The sequence below is a fragment of the Tursiops truncatus genome, chromosome 12, assembly GCF_011762595.2.
Source record: "Tursiops truncatus isolate mTurTru1 chromosome 12, mTurTru1.mat.Y, whole genome shotgun sequence".
Taxonomy (NCBI): domain Eukaryota; kingdom Metazoa; phylum Chordata; class Mammalia; order Artiodactyla; family Delphinidae; genus Tursiops; species Tursiops truncatus.
In genome coordinates this window covers 48,104,276-48,117,646 of record NC_047045.1, presented here as the reverse complement: position 1 = coordinate 48,117,646, position 13,371 = coordinate 48,104,276, and the positions used below count along the sequence as shown (strand labels likewise).

Genomic DNA, 13,371 nt, shown 5'->3' with positions numbered 1-13,371 from the left:
TGGCAGTGGGTATGGTGGAGGGACTGGAGGGGCACGGGTCAGCCTGCCACCTGAAGCCTGCAGCTGCGGGGCCTCTGGAGCAGCTGGACATTTCTTCTGTCCCTGCCCCAAACCTTGTTGGACTCCAGGGAGATGAAATGGGGACAAAAGTTTAAAGGAGGGACCGTACCCTCTAAACATCGTTGAAATGGTGGTAAGAGTTCTGTGTCTCTTACGGAATTATTACTAGAAATCCTCTAGTGCTGGGTATTAAAGTCTACTTAGGTTCTCAGATATGCTACAGAAATTGTTTTATTTTCTTGAGTGGTATCGTATCTTAGTAAAAACATTGTATCTAAGAAATATGTCGTGTTTTTTGTTTTAGAAGCAAATGAGGATGGGCTGTTTTAAAGAACTTTAAGCTAAATGTAAATATACACAGAACTTGGAGTCGTGGCAGATCTTTATTATGCACAAAAGGTAGTTTGGTTCAGAGATTATTATTGTTTAGGGTTATTTTACCTTAACTTCTCACTGTACTGAAGCCAAAAGGTAATTTCTTATTGGGGGAAACATTTGAGTTTCTGTACTTGGACTTTAAGTAGGTCAGTAATACCTGATTAAAAAGAAGCTCTCCACCACACCAGAATTACTTATTCCTTAAAAGTTGTTTGAGTTTTTTAAATCTATAATACCCTAATAGTTATAATAATACCCTAATACCATACAGCTTATTTTCATAATCTTGTGAGGTAAGGATGAAGTCGTTCTATTGTCACAAGTCTGAATCTGTGCCTGTAATTTATGGGAAAGAGAAGTTTGACGTTAAGCTGCTTGAATTACTATATTTCCTTTACCTTAAGGCTGTAGGAGATAGTATACTAGAGTTCTTTCATTTTATACAATTAAAATTCTAAAATAGATATGACTATTTTAGAATTTAGTCATATTTTAGAAATTAGTCATTAGTGACTAATAATACTGTTGTTTGGCTCTAAAATCTCAACTTACTGATTTTTTTTTGTCATTTATTTTAAAAGTGTGGAAGGACTATCAACTGGGAAACTTTTTTATACAGCTTTTTATGCATTCATATTTTTGGTTTGTGTTATCCATGAGCCGTAGACACTGACCTATATATTCTCAGAGCCAAAAAAAAAAAAAAAAAAATCAGGGCGTGCGTGCCTGGGGAGAATCAAGCAGTGACCCTAATTAGTAATTTTATATGTTCTACTTCTGTCTGTCCTCTCTTTGTGTTACTTCTAATGGGAATCTGTATTTTGAGTAAAAGTCTGTATGTACTTGTGTGGTTCCCTCAAGGCAGTTATTTCCCAGGCTTTAATCCTTCCTATACAGCCTTTGGGAATTTGGTCATTTCTGGCTACCTATGATATTATTGTCTTAGTATTTTTAATCGACTTGTTTTAACTTAATCAACTTTTCCTGTTAAATTTTTAACTCTGCAGTAAAACCATTATTACTACTGAAAAATTTCACCCATTATTCTAAATAGAAGTTAAGCCATAACTATATAAATGTGACTTCTGTGAAAATACAACAGTGTTATTAGATCCTGGCTAGCACTGATGCTTGAGGCCTGCCTGAGTGCTGTGAAACAGCGTAATAAGCATATATGCTATGAAGACCAGTCAAGATACACAGAACCTAACAGACTTTCTCCTTGTGGTCAGAAAGATTAAAGGAGAACAAACTAAACTGTCTCCTGTATCACTAGTCGTTCACACCTAGTCTTTGGGAAGCAGCTGGCTTAGAGAGTTGAGTGGGGCAACTGAAAGGGAAAATGTTGACTGCCGGGTGTTGGCCTGAATGGGCTTCAGAAGAGGACGAAGTGTGCTTCCCCCATCAGGATTTTGAAAGACTAATAATTCTTGGAATATGTTTGCAGGTTAAATCTACATCATATTACTTGTTCTCTCCTTTAATGCTTTCCCATTTGTGTTTATATGGATGTTTCTTCAGTTTAATCAATTATTTTTTTCCTTTTACTATCCAGGTATCTTTTAAAAAATTTTTTGGTGCTGTAAAGGTATTTTGTGGAGAAGATTAACTGATAATAATTTTGTAGGTAAAGAATGTTGAAACTAAACAAAAACATACACTGGAATTTAAGTTCAGAGACCTTTATTATGCAAAAAAGGTGGTTCAGGGATAGTAACTGACTATTTTAGACTCACTTTACCTTAACTTCTCATTGTACTGGAACAAAAAGACATAATAGTTATTGTTTTTTTTTTTTAACTTTACAAATGAAGTACATGTATTTATTTACACCCCAAGAAGATGCTTTCTGAATTTTCCATACTTAAAAGCAACATTCAGAATTATTCTAAGACATCATAGTTTTAAATAAGGCTTTAAATTGAGTTTTTTAGTGACCATTTACTACCAAGTATTTTTGTTCAGCTGCAGGAAACAGTTCAAAAATCTTGTACCTTGTTTTTACTGATAAAGTACTCCAGTGACATCTTGTGGCTACTCTGGTATGAAACGCAAATGCCTTTTTCCACGTTTCTCAAGCTTTTCAAAACCGTTGCCCATAAAATATAAAACTTTGCCCATATAATGCCACATCATGATAAAATGCAAGGTTAGTTTATGTGAGCTCAGTGAATTGTCACAGAAGAACAAAAGTGAAGATAATGAAACTAGCCTCACACTGAACTGACGAAGTCCCAACTGATCCTGAGAGTCACTCCCTAACCCCACACTTCCTCTCCCTCATACCTCCCTACTTCCCAGATTAGAACTTTAGCCGTGGGGCTGGCTAGGGAGCCAAAAATGTTATCTCCAAGTCTTTGGCTTGAGCTGAGTTAGTGGAATTTACTAAAAGTACTCAAATGCACAGATTCTGGTATGCCTCTGGAACTGGAGGGTGGGAGTGGATCACTGATACCTAGAGGATGGATCATCTAGAAGTTACTTAATATTTGTTGACTGAATAAATTTTTCTGTGACTCTTCATTAACCATAATTTTGTTGAGCTTAGTTTATTCTTCGTATTTGGAAAACAAGTTTTAAGATTGTTCTAATTATTTGAATTTTCTAAAATCGAGAGTGCTTTTTTTCAAACTACACTAGCAGTTTCCATTTGCACCCTCTTCATTCTGCCCTGTGCTATATTCTTAGACTCTGCAGGGTCCATGGCACCTCTGCTCATAAAAAATGGCCTCTATTCTAGAGTCTTCAGTGGCATTTAGTTCTATTACCTTCTCATTTCATTCAGGGCAGAACAGGCCTAGAAGGAAATATGATTCTTCTTTTATCTGATGAACTGGGTTTTTTTTTTTTCCAGTTTATATATTCAGTGTATTAACTGATATGCAGAATTTGTAAACTGCATTTCCCATAAACCAGGAAAGAATGATGTCATATGTGTGTGTCCTTTGTACCCCTTTCCTCTGTATCTTCTGTCCTTTTTATATATGTTAACAAACTTTATGTCATCACACAATATTCATATATGTGGTAAGTTCTCCTAATAGTAAGCCTACATTTCCAGCATCAAGCCTGCATTGCTAGGTTAGTATTATTCAGTATATTATTTCTTCTACAGAGCATACCTCACCTCATTCCCATATACACTTAAATGACTTAAAAATGAGTGAATTCTTCCAAAGTAATCTGCAAAGCCTTTAATAACATCATCTGCACTTGGAGAGCCTTTCATAACACTACCTCTTGAGGCAATCATGTTATTATGCTTACAAGTTTTAACGGAAAAAGTTTGATTTTAAATTTTTGTGTGTTCAACTGAACCAATTTGAAAAATATAGGCATCGCAAAAGAATGTCTGCATCATATCAATGAAAGGTTTTCTTGTTTTTAGACTAGAAGAGATGGAAGAAAAATATCTAATGAGAGAATCAAAACCAGAAGATTTACAGATGATTGGAGAATTAAAAGCCATGCTTACAGAAAGAGATCAGGTCATAAAGAAACTAATGGTAAGTTGTTTGGGTTTGGGGGGTAGGGGGTTCTGGTGTAACCATGTTAGTAATCTGTAGACTGTTGATTGGGAAAACATGAGAAAATATTTTTAAGTAATGCTAAACAAAAGTTGAAAGTACAAAATATATGTATTGTGATTGAACGTTTATTAAAATGTTTATGAATGAGGATAAGAAATACAAAGTAATTTTAAATTCGGTATTATGGTAAGGAGATTGTGTCTTTTTTCAGTAATTTTTAAAAAGAAATACTTTTTAATACATATTGAATGTTTAATAATGTTATTGCCAGTGTACAGTTAATATACTATTGAAGTGTGTGTGTGTGTATTGTACATGTAGAATTAGAATTGGATGGGAAAGAACGGTCAACACATACATGCACAAGCCTGCATTGCACACTTTCAGTTAGTCCTGTTAACTTCCTAAAGTGTGTCCCACTAAAACCTGATCCAAAGACATACTTCATGGAAAAAGGATTCTATTTTCTTAGGGTTCTAGCCTAAGAAAAGCTACAGGCTCTGTCTTGAGAGTCTCAGTGCACACTGAGATGTTAGCGGCTCTGAAAAGTCCATCAGGGAAGAAAATACAGATTTTACAATAAATACACTGCCTTCATTAAAGTCATTATTCCTCAAGAATTAAAAAAACACAGATGTTTTAAAATTCATAAAACATTTCAGAGTCTTCTAAAATTATATGACCTGATCAATAATTAAAATATTGCTTTTTACTGCCACTAACAAATAAAAATCAGTAAAACTAGAAATAGAGTGCTAATCATTCTGTTTACTCATTGATCTCTTCATGAAAACTTTGGACATTAGCATGCAAAGAGAGCCTAAGAGCATTTATTTCTGAAGTCCTTTTTCCTTAACATATTTATTTCTCTTAGCATTTAGGAAAGCCATCCTGTTGTATGGGACTAGAAGTTCCTGCCAAAAAGCAACAGGTAGTTGATTGGGGTTCATAGATGGAACCCAGGAGCAGGCATTGGAAAGACAGAATATGTGCTACTTCATCCCAATAACCACCCAATTTTCCAAGCTTTGTGAACATGAGCACAGGCATCATAGCTTGCTCTGTCTCTATCTGACAACAGTAGAGTCATGAAAAATTACCTTATATTCTACATGTGAAATTAGCAAATGTATTACTACGTTTCATCTATGGTAGAAATAGCTGTTGATTTTCCAATTCTAGCCAGGGAATGGTCTACACTCTTCTCACTACACCCTAAGTCTGTGGACTGTGAGGCACATGGGCTGAGATTAATGATGGTCAGTGGTAACTAGGAGGGGGTTGAAAATCTAGTTCTCCTAGAGCACACAACCCTGCCTTTCACACACACAGTGATCCATTCACTTATGTGTTTACTTCCTACACATAGGAAGTCTGGTTGTTCAATTAGCACCTGTTGGTGAAGCCAAAGGCAAAGGGTTTATCTCTGCATGGGCCATTCACTTTTTCTCTGTTCTGTGGTTACCATTGCTGTAATACATTGACGTCTCACAGAGGAGATTAGGCAAGATCAAATACTTTTCCAGTACTCAAGCATAATGATATACCATAGTGCCATCTTCATGTCTGGAAACAACTCAGCCATGCACAGAGCAGCTCCATGAATGCAGGTTAAGCCTGCTCAAAATGCACAGTCAGCCCTCTGGAAAAGAGATGGGCCAAATAAAACATTTAGCTCTAGCCTTGGAGGGAAAAGGTATGAAAGGGTAGGTAGAGAAGAATCCCGGAGCACAGGGTTTGAAATGTGTTGAAAACTCACCCACCAGCAGACTTTAAGATTTCTAAGATTTCTAGACCTGACAGGTCTAGAAATCTTTGAATAAGGTATATAAATTTTCATTCAGGTTTTATATTAAATTTTGAATGAAATGGCATTTATACAATGAAGTTTTTAAATATTCAATAGAAAATGTTTAAGAAATGTTTGTAATTCTTTTTCATAGGAGGATAATAAATTTTATCAGCTGGAATTAGTCAATCGAGAAACTAACTTCAACAAAGTGTTTAACTCAAGTCCTACTGTTGGTGTTATTAATCCACTGACTAAGGTATGTGCTGTAAACATTGTAAAATAGGAATATGGTTTAAAACTTGATTAAAATTTTTATAAAATATTAAGAGCAGCAGAAGATAAAGCTTCCAAAAATGTTTTCTTAAATTTAATAATCTAGGACTAAAATCTATGAATTCTTTATACACTCATTTTCAAATGAGATGCTAATAATATTCATTTATTTGTTGAGAATTCATATTCCTTAAAACAGTATTTTATTAATATTATAAAACCTTGGTTATACCATTTTGTTTTCTTATATCTTAAAAAAAAGAAAACTCACTTCTGAGTCGCTTCAGGATAACTTCTTGTCATTTCCTTAGTGTTCACTGTCCTCTATGGGGTCTTGAAAAGTACCCCAAGCCCTGTATACCCAACAGCTCTCCCTGACTTAAGGCCTGCCATTTAATGGGCCTTGGGTTGGACATGTATTTTGTTGCCCACTAATCTTCAGAGAAGGGCCTTACTTCTCACAGTCTTAATCACCTTTCTTGACAATTAAAATTGAACATGACCTATTCTTACATTTTGTTGCTGTCTTAGGACAGATAGAAGAGCCTTGCAGATAAATGAAATGGACATGGCTAAGTCTTATACATTTTTGTACCCGAGCTTCCTATGACTCCCATCATAGTGCTATAGGTATAGTGAGTACTAAGTAAATATTTGTTCAGTTGCAAAATTTCATCATGTTTTCTATAAGTTACTACAAATTATTCTAGTGAATAAAGCAAGTAATAAAGAATGAATAATTATGTATATGGGCTTTATAGGGATTACATATCTTTTAGCAGGAATCAGTAGTAGAAATAAAAATGCCCATGCTAAAGCTATGTTTTGGATTCAGATTTAATTAATTTGCACATCATATCTAATTTCTCTTAGGCCCTTAGCCAGAAAAATTTCTGCTTTCAAAGCTCATAAAACTTCTCTATTAAGAAGATGGAATCTATCCTTTCTTCACAACTTAAAGTGCTCCAAACTTTAAACTTAAATGTTTATTAAAACAGAATGACTTGAATGATTTGCAAAATGGAATGACTAAAGTCAGGAAACCTATAGCTGTATCTCTGGAGTCCAAAACAGTGTCTGGCACATAAAGGCCTCTCAAAAAAAAAATTGGTGAATGAATGAATATAGTTTCAGTTTTTAAATTCATTATTTAGGGTGAAATAAGCTTTTAATTAAAAAGCTAGGTTATGAGACTTGTTGAAACAAGATTAGAAATACTTCCTTTTTACCTATTTTATTGGAATTACATTTTAGCCACAAAACCATTACTGTAGAACTTTACCAATGATACTTTTGATTTCTTAAAATAGAAACCTTAAGTAGGTTTAATTATGCCCTCTCATGACTAGAACAAGAAAATGCTAAAGATACATCTTTGTAAATTAGGGACTCAATTTTCACAAATAATTCTGAAGAAGATATTGTTCTTCCTTTCTTTTTGCAGTTATGCTAAAATAGGCTTCTTTTCAGAGACTTTGTGGTTCACAGAAAATGACAAAGGACAATGTCTAGATAGTTGAGATCATTATAAGCAAAGGAAAAGGACCATCTTGTCTATTAATTGCATTTTTTTCAAACTCTGGAATCATTTTGCAAAAAGTTATTTCATAAATTAGCACACATTTATGTTAATTTTTATTACACAAAGCAAGATGATGTTCATTGAATCTACAGATGAATAGAGACTAAAGTTAATGATTTGAAAGCTGATAGATTTTAATAATCTGAAATTGTATTGCTCTTTTCATCCATCAATTTTAAAGACCAATTAAAAGAAAAAAACATTGATCGCTTTTGTTTTATAACCTTTAATTTTTTTTCAAAGATTGTGAGCTAATGGTAATACTACCAATTAATTGGTAATTGAGACTTAAGTATACAGATTTCATCTTCCCTCTTCAGAGAGATGATGCAGTGAATTTAAAACCAAATTATTTCTCTAGGTCAGCTCTAAGTCTTAGGTAGAAATGTGAGATTTGATTCAAACTACTTTGCCAAGCATTTTCTCAGTCCTTTTATTTTCCAGGCAAGGACTGCCTCCCTTTGACAGATGGCTAAAGTTCACAGACCTCTCTTTTAAAATTATGTTAACTTTTCACCTTCTCCTAATTTTAGCCTAAACCCGTTTAACCTCATGGTATCCATGAGATCTGCTGTTTCCCCCTTTCCCTTTTCCTCCCAATATTCTTTATCCCTTGGCCTTCTTTCCACCCCCTCCTCTCCTCCCCATGAACCATTCCTAAACATTTCTTCCTCATTCTTTCTGACCTAGCAGCATGTCTGTCTGTGAGGATTCCATGTAGATAAAGAGCACCTCCAAGGATCCCCAGACCGCACTTTGGGTAACACTGGTTCATCTTAACATCCAGCTTCCGAAATTTTCCCATGCCAAATTTGTATCTTCTATTGTTCCTATTTTCTCATTCGTCCTTATGCAGGGACTGTCCTCACATGTATTATTTTTAATACAGCAAAAGAAGAAGAACAATAAATCACCAACAAACAGGTTTGTGAGTGTTCCCAATCTAAGTGCTCTGGAATCTGGTGGAGTGGGCAATGGACATCCTAACCGCCTGGATCCCATTCCTAATTCTCCAGTCCACGATATTGAGTTCAACAGCAGCAAACCACTTCCACAGCCAGTGCCACCCAAAGAGCCCAAGACACTTTTGAGGTGAGCCCCGTCTCACCAGTGATTTCTTTTCTTTTTTAACTTGAGAAATTTACTTTCTTACATTGCAGAAATCTACTACTTTAAGAACAGCCTAGGAAAAGAAATTTTACTGTGAAATATTTTCAAAATATATTCACCACCTCTCTAGAGAACTCCTTTTTAACTCTGTTAAAAAGATTTTTTGTTTCCTTGTCAATTTTCTAAATGCTTAAAGAGGTACTAATGTAATTCATATGCTTAGAATTTTAATATTTATATTTATGGACCGGTGCTTCATTTTTAGAATTATCACCAGTTTTTCATTAATAATCCATCCCCCTTATTACAGAAATTCAAGATATTTTTTATTTATTAAGTGGCTTTTGTTTCTTATCTGTTTATTTTTCCCTTGCTTATTTATAAATATATATGCACTTATTGCCAAAATAAAAAATATATAAGCTCTGGGAACTTAATGACAGAAGTAGGAAAAAAATTTTATAATTAATATTCCAGTTTTATCTCAGAGTCCTTGAATAAATGTATTAACAAGTAAAATTTGAATGAAATCCAATTGTTTATCCATTAAATAATTAGTCAGAAAGTGCTGTCATTTTGTGCTTACCTTACTATTACTGATCTTGTGCTATTTTAAAATTTATTTTTTGACTTATTCTTACTAAGTCTCAGTGTCACTAGTAATAATCATACAGGTAGACTACTTTTTTTTTCTAGGCTAAGTGATTAATGACTAGTTAATGACATTATTTTAAATAGAAAAAAATAGCAAGAATGAAAAATAGTCAAATACACCTTTGAATGTGTCTCCTGCTAAATATTTTGTGTTGCTTATTTTCCCTTGTGCATGGGTATGTTCAGGTATCAGTAAGATGCATGTGCATGGGCTCAAGGAACATGACTACTGGAGTTTCCATTACACATTGTTGCGTGCCTTGTAATTTCCCCCAAAGACGGTAGGGATCCTTTTATTTTCTTAACTAGCCCAAAGAATCTTTAGTTAGAGTTAAGATAAGTATAAATTATATAACTTTGAAGATGGAGGGGAAATTGGCATTTTAATGTACTCCTTTCCCCTAGAGTATCTGCTTATGGAATTACGAAAGTTTAATATAAACATACATATATAAAAATATTATACCATGGTTTAGTTACTTAATTTAGTTATAGTTAAGGACACATCTGTAAGAAATGCTTGTGTCAGATTCTAAAAATTTTTTTTAATTAACTAAACGAGAAAAGGTGCTGAACAAGAAGAATGTTACCTGGTTCTCTTATTTCCTACAGTTCCTCCTGAACTTTTTTATTCCAAGAAGGTCACCTGACTTTTCTCAACTGTTTGATTTTTTTGTTTCTTGTAATTGTTGTAATGTGGCTCCTCCTTCACGGACTTCATCTGAGCTGCTGCTGCACTCTCATGGAGTGGAGAACACAGTCCAGTGTAGAGGAAGTAGCAGATCTTTAAAATGCATCTCCTAACGTAGGGAACCAGTTGTGGTCATCTGCACTGATGTTTTATGTGCTTTTCCCTTCATTTTGCAAAACAGCTTAATGCTGGGTTACATGTCTCTCTTTTTATGAATTCAGTCCTCCTCAGAGTGAAGCTTCCCCGGTGGCTTCTCCAGATCCCCAGCGCCAGGAGTGGTTTGCCCGGTACTTCACATTCTGAAAGAATTGCTTTGGCACAGTTCTAGGCGGACTGTTACTAAAAGCATGACCTTATGCAGATCGTTATGTGAACAGGGTTTCCTATGTCAGACACGGTGAAAGTATTTGTCTCTCCAATTGAAAATGCCCTGTATTTCCTGTGATATTTATTGGAATCACTCTATAAGGTACTGTATTATGTGTGTAATTATAACAGTTATTTTTATTTGAGATGGGAGAGTCTTTAATCTTTGTAATTATTGCATAATAAATTTTGTTAGAACAAACAGTCTTTCTTTTTTGCTAGTAAGTTTGTTTTAACTTTTAAATACTTTTTAATTCCAGGTAAGACTTGCCAGAAAAAGTTTTACTACAAAATAATCATACAATATTAAATTACTTCAATAACAAAATCAGGACAGGGAAATATAACCTGTTAATTTGTTTCATTTCCGTGTATAACTGTAACTGTGTTCTCTAAGTTTACAAGGCTAGAATGAAAACATGTGGAAATTATGGACTTTCAAGTATATAAAATACTGCCAACTTATTTATATTGTTTTTTAAAATTATTCTGATAGTTGAGAACCTAGGATTTCTAGTACAGCATCTATGCTCAGTGTTACGAAGCCAGCTTGTTAGTTTTCTAAATAGGCAATTTGGTACTGACACATGAACATGGACCCAACTAACCACTATCACATGTTAATGAGACCTTAAGTTTTCAGTCCACCTTGGCAGGCTACTGTATTGTATTCCGTGGCCTGAAAGAGTGCATCCATTTCTAAGAGTGCTAAATATAGTTGACTCAGTAATTATAGTTGACTCAGTAATGTAGATTTTAGAAGAACCTGGGTGAACATGATCTATGAATGATTATAATAATGTTAAAGACCAACTTTTTAAATGATTGTTGTGTGTCAGGCACTGTGCTGAGGGGCCAGTAGAAAGATTATCTCATTTAATCCTCACAAAATCTTCAAGGAATAAACCACTGCATATGAGTATGCATGGCTGGTAGTGTGTTCTTTAAATTATCTTGAGAAAAAGTTCTTATAAAATGTTTGCTTTGAATTTTTTCATCAACTAAGAGATTGAATTTTCCAACAAAAAATGGTTAATGCTTATTTCAGAAAACACAGTTATAAGCTCATTTTCTTGCCCCTAGTTTATACATATCTTATAATTTGGACGTTTATTTACCAAAGATTTGATGATTAGAACTCTTGCAGGTGACTATGGGCATACAAAGATGAACACCTGGCCTCAAGGAGCTAATCATATACTCGCTGAAATAGTTCAGTACCAAATGGTTTTTTACAGCAGTATCAGAAGGGCCACAGTCAGCTCTATGGAGGGTACATTGGGAGTGGAGAAGAGGAAGTGATTGCTGCCTAAGTGGTGGCTACTTGCCTACGGTGTCAAGCTACCTAAGCTGGATATGGAAGTGGTACTCAAGTATAATATTGTATATATATAATATATAATATTGAAGGATGAGTAGGAATTAAACAACAGCCTCACCTTTGGTCTGTCTGGTTAAGGCACAAGCTGAAACAACAGGAAGGAGCAGGCCAGCAGCATCCAAAGAACTCAGTGTAATCCTATAGGACCATGGGGCATAATAAGAGAGCACCTACCTTATATTAGACAGTATAATTTTAACATTTTTAACCCTTCAACCACCCAGATGAAAAACCTGAACTCCTCCTCTTTGTCATCCCCCCACTATACGGACATACATACACACACACAACTCGTAAAGGTTGAAACCTGTACTCTTTATGCTACAAACGGCCTGGAATACTTAGTAAGGAATTCAACTTGATCCTCTAGTATTTGGAGCAGGTAATAAATAGCATGGTTAGGTTTTAAACTGTTTAGTCAGCATATTGGCCGTGATTTGTTCAGAAAATATGGGGACCTGACTAACAGCAAGACCAATTCAAGATTTATTGAATTGGTTCAGATGAGGACTGAAAGGAAGAATTGTTCATGGGAACAGAAATGAGGGAATAAAGAGTGAAAATGTAGAATTGCTGGGAGTTGGTGACAGATATGTATGGAATGTGAAAGAAAATGAAGTGTGGGCAAAAGATGCAGTGTGATTTCAGGTATGTTGAAATTAAAGTTTCTCTGGAATAACAGAAGCAGTTAAACACAAGGGTCTGGAGTGGAGTATGGCATATATGAGATAAATAAAGCCAAAGGCCTGTGGATGAAACAACAAGGAATAGAGTTGTGAGCAGAACTTGGGGGGGGGGCACCAACACTTAAAGGGCACGCAGACCTTGGATGAGAATGAGAAGTAGAGTTATAGATCCCCAAAAGCATGATGTTGTGAAAGAAGAATGCTTCAAGGAGAGAGCAGCCAACCAACAGTGTCAAGTGCTGTAGAGATCAGGAAAGGGAAATAATGAAAAGTGTCTGTTGGTTTTGACGACTAGAAAATGGTCTTTGCAAAAGCAGAGTCAGGGTAAATGGCAGGAGCAAAAGCTAGATTCCAGAGAAGTGAGGTGAAAGGGAGTTGAGAGAGTGAGTGAAAACCCCTCTTTGAGGACATTTGGCTATACAGGTAAGGGAAAGAGGCAGAGAAGGTAGTAGACTGAGATGGGGGGTCAGATGGGTTTTGTTTGTGTTTTATCATAGTTTGCTACTGGGGAGGGAGAGAGGGAGAAAGAAGAGACAAGCAACAATTTTATAACCTTCAGCTGTGTCACTGGGTTACACGTAATAACATTAAAGAGATGGTCAAAGAAGTCCCATAACATTGTTAACATTGTGATTGAAGAAGTTTCAGCAAGACAGTTATTTTGATAGAATATAAGAAGCCACATGGAATCCTAGGATCTTGGAGTTAGAAGAGGCCTTAAAGGCCATCTCTTCTAATCTCCCACGGAATGCTTGAATCTCCTCTATAACATCCCTGAGTGAACTTTAATACTTCAGTGATAGGAAGCTCACCTCCTCTGAGGCGCCCTCCCTGCCTACTGGCTCTGCCACCACCAAGTATCTTAACC

At 35.3% G+C, this 13,371-nt stretch overlaps 1 protein-coding gene and 1 long non-coding RNA gene across 6 annotated transcripts in view; one reads left to right on the top strand and one right to left on the bottom strand.

Moving 5' to 3' along the window:
- Positions 1 to 10,643, top strand: part of FAM184A (family with sequence similarity 184 member A) — a 122,186-nt gene extending 111,543 nt beyond the window's left edge. For 3 of the 5 annotated variants that reach the window (XM_073789534.1, XM_033867665.2, XM_019951889.3), the window contains 4 exons: positions 3,827 to 3,944; positions 5,912 to 6,016; positions 8,505 to 8,707; positions 10,292 to 10,643. In XM_073789534.1, the coding sequence (XP_073645635.1) occupies positions 3,827 to 3,944; positions 5,912 to 6,016; positions 8,505 to 8,707; positions 10,292 to 10,373 (508 nt within the window). In that variant the 3' untranslated portion in view covers positions 10,374 to 10,643. Of the gene's footprint in view, positions 1 to 3,826; positions 3,945 to 5,911; positions 6,017 to 8,504; positions 8,708 to 9,565 lie in introns of all 5 variants that reach the window. The other 2 variants (XR_004529238.2, XM_033867664.2) reach the window with 2 other exon arrangements.
- The window catches only part of LOC109549080 (uncharacterized), a 122,411-nt gene that overhangs the window by 36,897 nt on the left and 72,143 nt on the right, over positions 1 to 13,371 (bottom strand). The window contains exon 4 of the long non-coding RNA XR_004529239.2: positions 11,876 to 11,955. This is a non-coding gene — a long non-coding RNA (uncharacterized lncRNA). The remainder of the gene's footprint in view (positions 1 to 11,875; positions 11,956 to 13,371) is intronic.